The sequence below is a fragment of the Primulina tabacum genome, chromosome 3 (genome assembly GCF_025594145.1).
Source record: "Primulina tabacum isolate GXHZ01 chromosome 3, ASM2559414v2, whole genome shotgun sequence".
NCBI classification, from domain to species: Eukaryota; Viridiplantae; Streptophyta; class Magnoliopsida; order Lamiales; family Gesneriaceae; genus Primulina; species Primulina tabacum.
This window is the reverse complement of record NC_134552.1, coordinates 8,897,983-8,912,249: the sequence shown is the minus strand read 5'-3', so window position 1 is coordinate 8,912,249 and position 14,267 is coordinate 8,897,983. Positions and strand designations below refer to the sequence as shown.

The window sequence follows — 14,267 nt, the reverse complement described above, 5'->3', positions numbered from 1 at the left end:
CGCAAACTCTCTATAAATATCTCCATTTTCGGTCCATTTTCCTCCACAACACTTAAAATGTTTTCTCTCTTAAACAATTTTCTCACTTCACACAACACTTAAAATTTTTCTCACTACTTCATAACACTTAAAATTTTTCTCTCTTACATAATTTTATCACTTCACACAACACTTAAAATTTTTATCACTACTTCATAACACATAAAATTTTTCTCACTACTACTTCATAACACTTAAAATTTATCTCTCTTTCACGATTTTACTACTTCACAACATTTAAAATTTTTCTCTCTTGCACGATTTTAGTTTCGATTGTTAGTTTCTTTTATATTTATTAAATTATTAAAAGAATTTTTTTTTTATTTTTCGTAACAACTTAGCGACGGAAAGCACGGAAAGCATGAATGACGGTTGCTTTATGCTGACCGTCGCTCATTTTAGCGGCGGTATAATAAATCGTCGCTAATTTAAGTAGCGACGGTTTTCAAAAACCGTCGCAAATTTCACCTACCACAACAGGTAAAAACCGTTGTCGTTGAGCGGACTTTCAACAACACCCTCAGATAAAATCCGTTGTCGTATGTCGTTTTTGTTGTAGTGAACGAATATTTAAACTTACTGTTATCATTAGAAAACAATGAGTTTATGATATACCTCTCTTTCCTTTCCAGTTACTGCTTCTGTAAATTTATCAGTGGGAAAAATATTGAACATTATTAATTAGTTAGAAACATTATATGTGGTGAAATATTTGTTTCTGTAGAATTGTACAGTTCTTTTGGCAGACATATTGAATATCTCTGTCTGCTACTTTAACGTTTAATAGACTAAGGCAAGTTTTCCCCCCTTATATTCAAGAACTTGGCATCCTTTCCTGAAACAATAATTTATTTATTTTATGTTATAATATTTCTGTGTTTACTTCAACTCACCTGATGGCTTGCTTTTGTTTCTTATGATTAGGTTGTGACATTAAGGGAGGATGGCTGTCCAAAAGTTTGGGTTGTGACATCTGATCGTTGTCAGCAGCATGCAGCTCATGGAGCGGTATGTGATCTCTTCAACATTTTGGACTAAACTCGTATACTGAATTGTATTATGCTAATAACTTAGTCTCTAAAGAATTCTCAATATTTCTGCATATTCAATCTGAATCTTTGTTTGTTATCAGAAAGTGATGTAAAATCGCTAAGATTTAATTCTAAGAGAAGGGTCCATGCAACTCAAAAATACAGGATTCGATCGGTTAGCGATCCACCCATTCCCTGCCTTCTCTATTGCCACTGACATGATTTGGAATAAGAGCTCTGGAAAGGACCTTCGGAGGGCAACTCTTTGCCTGCAAGAATGTACAATGTTATAGAAGTCTAGTATTTTGTTGATGCATTATTCAACGGGGCGTGATTTTGTTCAACAAATTTGTTGATCAGATTTGTTTTCTTTCTTTGATAGATCTTGTATCCAATATCCATACTAATGTGTTCATTTAATAGAAAAAATTTAGTTACCCCGCAACTTCATTTTCTTTGGCTCATGTTTGGGCTAAGTTTTCGTCCACCTAATTTTGAAACCCGAGCTTTTTGTATATAATTTTCCAAATCTTTTGGCTCGATCAGCCCTCATTTGTACAAAATGGAATAATTTTTTCAATATTTTTAATTCTTCAATCCATATCTAATAAGTGTGCAGTGTTTAATTTTATAAAAAGATCTTTTAAATTTCTTGATTAATACTTTCGTTATACGGTCTAATCAAAATTTTAGGATTGTCCAATTTTGTTTATAAAATAAATAAAATGATCGATAATATAATAATCACTTTATTATTATTATTAATTTTTTTCCTTTCGGAAAGAGACGGATTTCTTTAATCTCGAGGACTCAGTGGCATATGTCTTGTGTAATTTGTCCGTCAAATGTGACACGGTTGGCCTTTTCAATTACATTGCACAAATGTTATGTTCATATCAGTCGAGGATCTGCCTACTCATTCGTCCATTCCAGAAAACGAGATGACCAATCATGGCAGGCCCATTCATTTTAACATCACCGCACCATCAAAATATATATACATCATCACACACGCGTATGTATGTAGGTACGTATAAAACTTTATTAAATTTTTATACGAACGCTGACGTATGTAGTTTCACATCAGCATCTCGATGAAAAATGAGTAAATTTATCATAAATTGAAAGGTATATGACTAAAAGTGAACTTTGACAACATAAAATATTAAAATCACAAATAGGTAAACATATCAGATCAAATATGCAGTTTTCGTATGAAACTCGATTGAGTTTCCGTTTTGAAGGGTTCAAGTCTTCAATTAGATCCACTTATATACTCTCATCGTGCCTTGTATTTAGGCTTGTGTTTGTTTTCACACGATGAAAATTATTAAAAAAAGTAAATTTTACAAAAAAAATTTCCTCATTTCACCTCTTATTTAATGAATATTTTAATAATTAAACGAACAAAGTAGGGGATAAATAAATCAATAAAAGAGTAGAAAAATAATATTAAATAAGAAAATTAAACTATATATTTAGGAAAGAAGAAAAATGAAATTTATTCCAAGTATATGGTACGGTGGAGTATCAGAATTATATGATTCATGTGTAGGTGTCCAATTATATGTTCTTTTTCTCGCAAGTCCTATAATTCGAGGCCTAACTCCACTGAAAATTGGTTGACTTCAAAATGGAATTCAGTACTCTAAATTAGATTGTATAACTAAGTACGGCTCTGTTTGATGATAAAACAAAAAGGGAAATGTTTATATATATCTTAAATAATTTTTTTTATATGATATCTAAATTAAATTTTTATATTAGATATTTCTAATGTAATTATCTTTGGTATTTAAAGCACATAAAAATTTTCCCCTAAAATATCTTTATATTTTGTGAGAAAACAAAAAAATTTAAAAACTTTTAATTCGGATTTTTTTTAAAAAAAAAACTAATCCTTAAAAGTTATTTTTTTTAGGGATTGTAAGTAAGTCGTGGTCGAGTTCGCGATCCCATATTTTGTGCCCTGTATTATTCAAAATCAAATTCTTGACGTAGCAAGTGTTAATTTTTATAGATGAAATGTGCGAGAAATTAGAAAGAGATTAGTGAAGGGGTGAAAAGGATCGGAAAGGGCAATAAAAACAAAGAAAAAGAAGGTCTTGTTATTGTCATAATGGGAATAGTGGTCACGGGATTCTCTTGAATTTTGCATGTCTCCCAGCTTACCCCCATATGCATACATATAATTTATATTTTTTCCCTTGCCAGCCCCACACCCAAAATTCGATGAATATCTATGTTCCACTCAATTAGGTTCATGTGTTTAAATTTTAAAATTTTGAATATATATCAGCCGAGTTGATCAAGTCATGTGTTCGAGCTAACGTCTTAGGCGTACGTACATTCTCATGTATATATGTGTACAAGTACTTTAATACTGTATTAACATGCTGCTGCTCTTCGAAATTCTTCATCAGCTAAGGAAGTGATTAAAAATGTGTGAAATTCGTATTTACGATGCCTTTTGTGTGTGTGTGTGTGTGTTTTTGGAAAGGTGTCCAAAATTAGCCAAGAATGTAGATGTACTTTCCCGTTCTCATAACTGCATATATACGAGCAGTTGTCTGATCTGAATGGCATGCATGTGATGAATCTAACTCAGGTTTGATATTTGATCAAGATAACATTCAGAAGTCCTAAATGTATATTCATAGTTTGTTTTCTCGTATGTTGATGATTCAAGTACTAATATTTGACTATCTCGTAAAGAGATAAATACTTCAGTTATAGTATAAAATAACGCGTAGTTGGAACATGGGCTCCAATTAGACTAAATGGCCAACCTGTATCGTATTTGTCATGTCCCTTTCTCATCTACAACACCTTAATCAATGCAGCGGCTTCCACACGTAGGCCCTCAAGGCAAGCTTAGCTAACGAATTCTTTCAAGGGGTGACCAAGACTAGCTACTTCTAGTCTTTTAATTTTATTAAGTTCTACATGTTTAAATATATGCTTGCTCATTTTAACATGGTTAATTTCCTTTGAAGAAACTTAAACCATTTTAAAAAGAGTCATGCTACGGGCACAATGAGATTTGTACAAAAAAATTTAATACAAAATCCCACGATATAATTATTGTAAAAATCGATGTATAAGATATTTGTTGTAAATTTAGCATTATTCCTTCAAAAATCGGATTAGATGGTAAAACAAGAATAAAAAAACAAGGACTTGTTAGTTACAATTTAGTTTTGATTCCTAAAAATAAGAAACAAGAATTGGACCAAAACTAAAATCATAAATTAAGTATAATTTATTTGAACACTTTTTTGAAAAAATTATTAAGTAAAATCAGGTTAGTACATAATAGTGATTTTTTTTTTTAACTTTTGTTTTCTAACTACACTAGATTTATATTTTTTTAAAAAAAATAAATTAAAATGTACGGGACCTGCATTCTATCAACTTACACCCGTTTTGATGAGGTAAACCCTTGAACCATACATTGTAGTATTGTACCTGCGCCTATTAATATCCATCTTCATCCTCTCTCCCATTTCTCTTTGTGCACAAATTCCATGTCTGCAAAGAGATGTAGAGATATAATTCTTTTGTTGATACTAACTGATTAAGGATTTGTACTTTAGTTTTATGGCCGTTGACGCAGCAATGAATACTCAAGAAGAAAACTCGAAGCAAGACGAACACGAAAACGACATGATTATGCCTGGATTTCGCTTCCATCCGACCGAAGAAGAACTTGTTGAGTTCTACCTCCGGCGGAAGGTGGAGGGCAAGCGTTTTAATGTTGAACTCATCACTTTTTTAGACCTTTATCGATATGATCCATGGGAACTTCCTGGTAATTGTATATATACTTGCATATGATTTAATGCACTTGTGTATATCTGTTATGATCCTAAGCAACCCTTTTCTTGTCTTCCGAAATATCTTCAATAAACTGGAAATTTTCAAATTCTTGTTTCTTTTTTAGGTGCATCTCTTCTGATATTTTTTTTAAAAAAAAGTATATATATATACATGATTTGGTTATTTGGATATTCTTAGCCTTTGCTGCAATAGGGGAGAAAGAGTGGTACTTCTATGTTCCAAGAGATAAGAAGTATCGAAATGGGGATCGGCCGAATCGGGTCACGACTTCTGGTTATTGGAAGGCTACTGGTGCTGATAGAATGATCAGAAGTGAGAATTTGAGTTCTATTGGTCTCAAGAAAACCCTCGTTTTCTACTCCGGTAAGGCTCCTAAAGGAATCAGAACTACTTGGATCATGAATGAGTACCGTTTGCCGCAACATGAAACCGAACGCTTACAAAAGGTAATATCCATCTCAATATCAGATGGTAATGAATAAATATATAATCTCTCTGTGTTTCTTAATAAAAAATTTCATTCTTACACGATCCCTGGCAGTGCGAGTTTCCAAAATTAATGATTTTTGGGCCATTATTTTTGTGTTTTCTGTTTTTTTTTTTATCAAATTGTTTTGCTCCGATACCTGCTAGTCTTGTGTTTTGGTTTCAATAACCTTATGTTGCTGACAACTAACAAATCCAGTAAGAGTTGATTTTCTGGAAACACGGTGTATATGTATCATGAAACCAAAATGAGTTCTTGTACATGTATGAAATTAAGAAAAGGTACAAGAACCTGACAACTGTCTGTCTTGATCTCTAATTTTGTTCTTACTATGGGAGTTCTTAAATGTTCACTGCAGAAACATAAAGAGACAGCACATAAACATTAAATTTAGGCACATTTAATGCACTGAAACTTCCATTAACTGCTACCATTCAAAAAGATGCTGCTCATATATATGTTGTTACATAAAATAACCCTTCTTTCCGGACAGAGGCCAGTGTGAGGATAATGACAATACACGGTTTATTCAATACAAATTATTTCAAATTTCACCTCCCGTTTATAATTTTATTACTTGGTTGATGCATGTAACAACATGTATAGAAGTGTTTAGTAAAATGTTGTTCATCAATCCTCGATCTAATTAACGAGAAATCCCCGGTTCGCTCACCGTACCTTATCTCGTTTTCTCAGGCTGAAATTTCTCTCTGCCGAGTGTACAAACGAGCTGGAATCGAAAACCATTCGTGTCTCCCTCGGTCTCTTCCGACAAAAGGTTCGTTATCTTCAGCGAGAGCGTCAAAATCAGCTCGAAAAACTAATGGAAAGATGAGCAAAACAAGGCCGTGTAGCAGCACAGATATTGGAACCTCTCTTGCTCATGGATCAAAGTCCGATTCTTTTAGCACAAATATAAACTCATTTCTCCCCATAAAGTCAACTATTACGCTTCATAATTCATCAGAACATGATAGAATTATATCGCACCAATCCAAATCGCAAGATTGTACCGCCATTTTCGCCCGTTCTTCTTCCCATTCAAGTGATCCTGATCTTCACAAATTAGTGAATATTTACTCACAGCAAGCCGCTTCAAACCTCGGCCAAGAAAATCAGCATTATTCTAATAATAGTGCGACCAATATTTTAGCCCATTTCTCCACATTGCAGCAACAGCAACAGCAACAGCAACTGCAACTGCAACTGCCGGTAGAGATTCCGAGCTCTGGTCAGATCGACTTCTCGAATAGAGTGTGGGATTGGAATGCAGTTTCAGAGGCAAGCAATAAAGATCATCACTACACGAATCTTTACAAGTAATTGTATCGATCGTCAATAATAATGTGCTGCACATATACATGTTCCATACCTCAATTGTCATTATTTGATTCCTACTAAATCTTAATATTTGTTATTACACTTTTAAATTTCACAATTTCAACATTATGATTTTGGTTTTTGTTGGTTTTAAGCAATGAATGTAGCATCACATTCACAATTTATTTCGTTTTTGAGAAATTGCAATTTTTGTCATATATATATATATATATATATATATATATATATATATATATATATATATAATTGCAATATTGGTCATCTAAATATCAAAAGGAACTTTAATATTTTATCTTTTAATGTTTTACAATTTTAATAATTTTTGATTGAGCATGCTAAGTTGCTAACACGACACGTACATGAGCATCATATCAATGTCATATCATAAAAAAAACCAAAATTGCTTAATAAAAAAATAATATTCTAAAACTGAACTTGACAATATGAAATATCAAAATAACAAAAGAAAAAAAACAATAGAAAAATACCAAAATCATAATTTTCCCTTCATTTTTGTATAATTCTTGATTCTCGTACGTGAAGCTCTGATATTCTTTGAACCGCTGCAGCCTCAGCTAACCGTACAAAGGATGGAGATAGCATACTAGTAAATTCTTTTAACAATATATATATTTTAGAAAGTAGTTCGTTTTGATATTCAATTAGCAACGGTTATTTTTTTCCCCAAAAATTTTATTTAAAAAAAAAACAAATCTGAAATTTTTCACATTAAAACACAATGGCCTCAATCACTAAAATTTAAGGTAAAGGACGCACAAAATTAATGAAGATGCTATGGTTGCATATAAATATAATATTGAATTTAGTTGAAGATGCTGGTTGCTTGCAGAGGAATGCTGGTTGCTTGCAGAGGAATGCTGATCACTTCCCGATATTAGAAGCTTTCGTAAAATAATGGTCAAAATTTGAATTCAGACAATATGTGCAGTATGAATAGATTATTTAAACTCGTGTCACTGAATAGAATTGTACATAATTGGAGAAGCGACAAAGTTGTTAAATTTCATTCTTATGATGTAACAATATTCGAAATACACGTAAAACTCAAAATTGGCTAATAACGTTTTGCAGGACCTTGATGACAAATGGATACGAAAACTTTAGGCTACCTGTACCCAAGTTGAGGAATTCATGGTAGAATTTCAAGAATCAGGATTCAATATTCTCTCAGCAAGTAATAGATCATCCGGGGTTGTAACCTGCAATTCGAAATATTAACTGAACTATTTTCTTTTCGAAATCAAGCTGTGTAAAATATAATGTCATTATCATCATCATACGAGTCGACAAAGGGAAATTACAAGCAATTTCACAAGACCGTGAATTTATTTATTTACCTTGATGTTGGTGTAGCATCCTTTGGTAATGTAAACCGGATGCTTAAGATACTCTACAATTGATACATCGTCGGTGACTTCAAGACCTTCCCTGTAGAAACATAAAAGGCTTCAAAATTTTCCATGGGACTTCCCAGTGCAGATAGGTAGGCGAACATTTTCTTTACACTAGAGAGTAGAGACTAATCTATTTCATCCATTATCCGTCTGCTACCATATTTAAGCATGCTAAACATTTAGGCTGGGTTAAAATGAGCTGCAATGCTTTCGTAGTAGAACAATTGTGATTTTCTGATCGATGCCACGCCCAGCTATAGCTTTCACATGCAAAACTCTACACAATGGATTCGGTTAGCAATCACTTTGCAAACCGCTATGAGACGGGCTTTATACTCATCTGTACATTATTCCATGTCCTCGTTGTCGGATAAGATATCGATCCATTGGTACCAAAAATCTATGAGAGAGTCATAAGAGTTCAAGAGATAGTCCCCGTACATGTGGCACCTTATCAGAAAGGTTCAATGAGAATTTTCTCTCACACAACATTTCTCACATAGAACTTAGTTTTTTGGTTTTTTCTGTCAGTAAACATCTCGTAGATCATTATATCACACCTCAAACCCACAGGCAAAACTCTACAAATGGGCTACACTAGAAGCTATTTTCCTTCATACTCTATTGTTCGACATTCTGAACACATTCATTCCAATTTATCCAACAAACTGATGTGAAATGAATAATAAAAAATGGAATTTATTATTTTGGCTGTCGAGATTTTATAATTACCTATTAACCAATTCAAAACCTTTCTTGAGCAATTCAGGCTTGACAACCTGCCGAACAGTTGATGACATCAATAGTAAGAAAATGCCTCCCAACAAGTTCGATAAATAACATTGTGGACATGCACTAACGAAGTGTTGATGCTAAAACCTGGGGAGTTTGCATTTCCCAAAGCGTCTTTCTGTCCAAAGTTTTTACCACGAAACCTTCACTATTTGCCTGACGCATTGCAGTCACAAAGACATGTAAATTTATTTTTTAAACGATGTGCACAATGCATGAATAAGGAAAGAGGGAAAAAGAACTTATTATCTAATTGCACAAGTCTTCAAACTAATTTTTGCCTTGAGTTCCATATTTAAGGACTGTAACTGAATCATGACTTTACTCTGAGATCTGATAGTGCCACAAATTCCAATCTTTCTGGACTCGAGTGGTGGTGATTATGCAAAAAAACTTATATTCAGGCTCAAAGCCCATGTTTAATCTTTTCTCATCCAGCATGTATTGAACACAACAGAATCATTTTTTACTTCACACACATGAACATGATAACTTATTTGAAACCATATATACGTATAGAAGAACACTAGTTCTGCTAAGATTATAATCATTGTTACTTGATCATAATTCTGGATGAACTTGTAAAGTAGTACTGATAAAAAAAAAAGGAAGTATCAGCAAATTCTTGGTCAAAAGCGCACTAGAAGAAAATTTTAATCAAAATCATAGGTATATCATCAAAGAGATCTCATTTTATGGTATGTAAAGGCTCTGAGCCACATTGGCAGTCATAAGAACAGAATTTAAATCCAAAAGTTAGAATATATGAGAAATCAATTATAAAACAATGCGTTCAGCCCTCACATGTAAAAATAAAACTGATCTTTTCTCCAGAAAATTATTTCATGCATAGCTGGGGCTTTACAGATGGAGATGTGAAATAACCACCTCTTTAATTGTAGCTTTCGCAGGAACACCTAATACAGCTGCCCCGATAAGCCAACCATCCTTAAGAACCTATGACAAAACCAATAGATTAGGAGTTTAGGAGAATGGTTTCATAGAAAGTTGGTTTCTATGTAAAAAACCAATATCAGATAATTTCCGATCACAAACAAAATTAATAGCTGAGATAATTTGCTAATTCTTTTAAGTTCATCCCTTGTTCAAGATGCAGTTATATATGCTTCTTGATTCCTTTGCCGATTGAACGTAAACAAGTACAGTCTCAATTCATTACAGGGTTAAATAATACTATGTGAGTGGTAAATTCAAATAAATATGGACAACTAATAGGATTTTTTGAGAAAGAGAAAAACTGAAGCTAAAACGGTTAAAAGAAAGATATAGACAAGAGAAAAACCGATTCAACTGAGAAACCAACCTGGGTTACATCTTCAGTTAATACAAGAGGTCTTGCAGAATCATGAATGCAGACAAGCTCAGAATTTGAATCAATTGCCTGAACATCAAGAAACCACATTCATCTCACACTACAATCAGGTATGCATAATTCACAATAGAAAAACAGTTGTCTTATCCTCTTATCTACAAATGTTAGCCGCCATAAGTTTTCAATGACTGAATTTCAAGTTAAAAGCAACAATTATGATAGTTATTTCTAGAGAAAACGTTCCAAGATTGTTCCTTTACATGTTTGGTGAAAATCAAAGTCTCCAAATTCCCAAGAGATAGCCATTAGTAATCCTACTTGAAGGCGGTCGGGGTATTCTAGTTTTTTGTAAAATCTAGAACATTATAGTCGCATGCTTGATTATAATTTTCTTAGATAAAAGGATGCTGGAGGAAAATAAAAAGTACACAACTAAAGGAAAGGCCTTCACAATCCAAGCACGAAAATTAGTACAGGAAAGGTGTATACACCTCTAATCCACTATATACAGAATCTTGTCTCTCCTTTCCGGGTAATGCAAATTTCAGGTCCACTTGGATGTTCTCCTTGGCATCTAAAAAAAACAATGAGAAAACAAGCTTGATCGATCTTTGAGAAGTGTGTATTTTGCAGTAATGTTTCAATAAATATTTCTGGTTTGGCATTACTTCAGCTAAGTAACTTCAGACCTTCAAAAATATCTTGATAAGAAGGATCACATACAACAACAATTTCCTTCACTTCAGGCATCTTTGAGAAAGTATATAAACTGCAAGAAAATGTCAAGTTTGTGATTTCAAGAAGTAAAAAGATCATAAATGAAAGATAAAAACTACAATCCCTAATTTGAAGTTCTCATTTTTATTCAGCTTTATCATGATAAGCCTAGACATAATGACATTTCTGCTGTATCAGTATCAGAGAGAGCCGGAGCAAGGATTTCAACATGGACAAATTTCACAATTTAACTACTACCTAGTTCACTTTTAAAAAAAAACCTCAAAATAATGAAACGAAAGAAAGTTATATAAAAAAAAATGTCGTATATCTTGGTCACAACTGCCCCGAGTTCAAGAATATTGAGTCACCGCAATCACCTGTACAATGCAATTGGTTGGCCCAGAAGTGGAAGATACTGTTTTGGCATGCTTGCCTACATCAAAATATACTTACATATATTATCATGTACTTGGAATATAGTCCATAAAAGTGAATAACGTAGTAAAAGCATGAAAGGGCATGACAAACAAGAATAAAAAAATCCAGAGAAACTTTCATGACTCTCAAATTTCAGTTCAGTTTAACTGTCGCCAACTTAACAAGCTAGTCTATCTTTCCATCTTATTATCACAGTTCACCTCCTCAAAATATTGTGGAAAGTCCGGTTTTCATACTTCACCATGCTATAATGACAGGATTTATCTGCTTCTTTCCTGTTAAAAAAGGGATTTGGGCGTATCCATTCTATTAAAATTTGAATGCTCGTTTTATTCTAAATCACTACGTTGGAATACCAGAAGGCCTTCAGCTTCTACATTCCATTTATATTGGATATTGCTCTCTTCAGCAAGGATCCTAGGTAAAAAAAAAGAAGAGAATTTGAAATGGTCAACATATTTCATAAGCTCACTATATTGTAAAAGCATTCAAAAGTAGAATTCTAAGGTTACCCAACGAAATTTCGAATCTTGAAAAGATTATTCAAAAACTCCTATCTTGTTTCACTTAAGATGCCATCGTCCCAACCACGAAATAATGCCAATTCTTTATAACCAAAAAGCATGTACAGACAATTATATAAAAGGAGGAATTAATGACTTACACCCATTCTTTTGCCCTTTCCTCCTGCAAGCAAGACAACAGAAACACTTTTGTCTTTCACCACCACTTCAGAACCCTGCTAAATACCAGCCAAAAAAACTTAAAAACTACAACTTTTCAAAGAACTCCAAGGCATCTAAAAACACACAAAACACAATTCAAAAAAAATAAATATTTGCGTAACTTCTATATAATAATGCAACTTCTGTTTTTAACCTCTACCTTTGCAGCATCTGCAGAGCAAGTGATTCTTGAATGGAAAAATCTGTGTCCCTTCAAAGACTTAACTTTGCTAGCATATCTGGAAGAAGAAACCGAGTAATTCTTGAAATGGGTCGGATTATTGGAGACAAATGGCAAAAATTTGATGGAAATTGGGGAATCATTTTTCAAGAAAAGTGGAGAGATTGAAATAGCCAATTGATATGTTGACATCGTTTTGTTTTTCACAGTGAGCAGTCTGAGGAATATATAAATATAGAGCAGCCAAGCATGTCTGACTTGCTTGTGGGGAAATATGAAGAATAACCTTGGTTGTTGGTCAATGTTTTGCTTTCTGTTTTAAATTTTCGTTTAATTGTTGTGTGACTAGGTAGAACAAATTTATATTTGGTTTTTTTATAAAAAACAATATTTTTTTAATGAGTGGATGGATCAAATATCTCTTTCAAACAATTGACGAGTTTTTGTGTAACTGGTATATATTTATTCAATTTATCAATATAGTCTTTTATGTTGAAGAAAATTGTGAATTGAGATGAAAAAATATTATTTTAAATTTTCCTTCTTACAAAAAAACTGATATGGAAGTCATATTTTCAGGATTTTAAATTTATTTCAGGATTTTAAATTTATATTTTAATATTTTTTTAAAGTATTTCTCTATCCAAACATTAGAAAATTACTTTAAAAAATTTGTAGGAAGGCCCATTACATAACTAAATCCCAAGTAGGCCCAATTTTAGCCCATCGTCAAGAGCCATCCCATTCCCAGCTCACCCAAGCTTCATTTCTGGTCGTCGGGATAAAACCACCAGGAAAAAAAGAAGCATTGTCGATGGCGAAGCCGCTGGGATCCACTGGAGAGTTCTTCAAGCGGCGCGACGAGTGGCGGAAGCACCCAATGTTGTCGAATCAGTGGCGGCACGCCACCCCCGGCCTTGGTATCGCGCTTGCTGCCTTCGGTATATATCTTGTCGGAGAAACAGCTTATAACAAGATCTACGCTCCTAAATCTCATTCTCATACCACCTCTTCTTCTTCTTCTCACTGAATTCTATCGAATCGGCGAATTGATTTTATAAGGTCGGGCTCATAATTCAATGTTCTCGGTCTAGGATAGCGTCTTAAAAACAAAATCAGTTGTATATGTACTGCTTGGTGTTTAATCTGATAAATTGTTTTTTAACTGCTGCTCGTTTTTCCATCACATGAAATTTAGTTTTTTTTTTTCTTTTTTTATGACATGAACTTGGAGTTACTCGAGCGTTATTGTTATTAGTCTGCAACCTAAGTTGTTTCATGACAAGAACGTGGATATGCCTTTTGGGTGGGCAGTGGATATGTCTGTACTTTGTGGTGTTGCAAAAGCTAAAAGCCTAAAACTTTAGTGTTGCTGTGGGATGATAATTTATGTACCGTCATCATTTACTGGTAATAAGATTTTGTGCATCTTCGATGCTGAGGAGCTGAGTTTGGATGTTTGTTCGAGTTGTTCTAGTACTAAAACGAGAGAGAGGAGGATAGTGTCTAGATCATGTCAGTATTCATATAGATATTTCATATGATGTTCTATTGTTTTTCTTGAACTCCACGAGCAAAAAAAATGTGAAGTTTTATTTGTTTTCTCACATATGGGTCCATCTAACTAGTTGCCTTGAAGAATCAGTTTGTGAGAGTTACTGTGAGTAGAAACAAATGTTTGACATTCTGTTGGTGTTACCAAATTAATCAAAATAGCATTTGAAACGGTTATTGAAATCGAGTAAATAATTTTGTTTTCATCTAGGCATATGGGTTGATATGTTGTGAAGTCTTGTAGACATGCCAAAGAGAAATAGTAATATTTGGTATTGTTTTTTGGGTGCTTGCATTGGAGAATATAACGTATGTTTGGTTTTATTTTATGAATATGACTATTTTACTGTCAATGTAGAAATTTGTTGGAT

At 33.3% G+C, this 14,267-nt stretch overlaps 2 protein-coding genes across 5 annotated transcripts; one reads left to right on the top strand and one right to left on the bottom strand.

Moving 5' to 3' along the window:
* Positions 1-4,494: 4,494 nt before the first annotated feature.
* LOC142539983 (NAC domain-containing protein 71-like) lies at positions 4,495-6,857 on the top strand. 2 transcript variants are annotated; one of them, XM_075645790.1, is made up of 3 exons: positions 4,495-4,887; positions 5,088-5,356; positions 6,094-6,857. In XM_075645790.1, exons 1-3 carry the CDS (start codon positions 4,671-4,673, stop codon positions 6,718-6,720), a joined length of 1,113 nt encoding a protein of 370 aa, XP_075501905.1. In that variant the 5' UTR covers positions 4,495-4,670; the 3' UTR covers positions 6,721-6,857. The 2 variants fall into 2 exon arrangements, with proteins under 2 accessions (XP_075501905.1, XP_075501906.1); XM_075645791.1 differs by having other exon boundaries at positions 4,497-4,881.
* An 825-nt stretch (positions 6,858-7,682) lies between these two features.
* Positions 7,683-12,638, bottom strand: LOC142539982 (2-C-methyl-D-erythritol 4-phosphate cytidylyltransferase, chloroplastic-like). Of its 3 annotated transcripts, none has more exons than XM_075645786.1 (11): positions 12,316-12,638; positions 12,101-12,175; positions 11,376-11,431; positions 10,968-11,047; positions 10,770-10,852; positions 10,270-10,347; positions 9,834-9,902; positions 9,033-9,101; positions 8,886-8,932; positions 8,097-8,187; positions 7,683-7,958 (listed from the first exon to the last, which is right to left on the bottom strand). In XM_075645786.1, the coding sequence occupies exons 1-11, from the start codon at positions 12,532-12,534 to the stop codon at positions 7,902-7,904; spliced, it is 924 nt and encodes a 307-aa protein (XP_075501901.1). In that variant the 5' UTR covers positions 12,535-12,638; the 3' UTR covers positions 7,683-7,901. The 3 variants fall into 3 exon arrangements, with proteins under 3 accessions (XP_075501901.1, XP_075501902.1, XP_075501904.1); XM_075645787.1 differs by having other exon boundaries at positions 12,101-12,178; positions 12,322-12,638; XM_075645789.1 differs by having other exon boundaries at positions 12,322-12,633.
* Between the last annotated feature and the right edge of the window lie 1,629 nt (positions 12,639-14,267).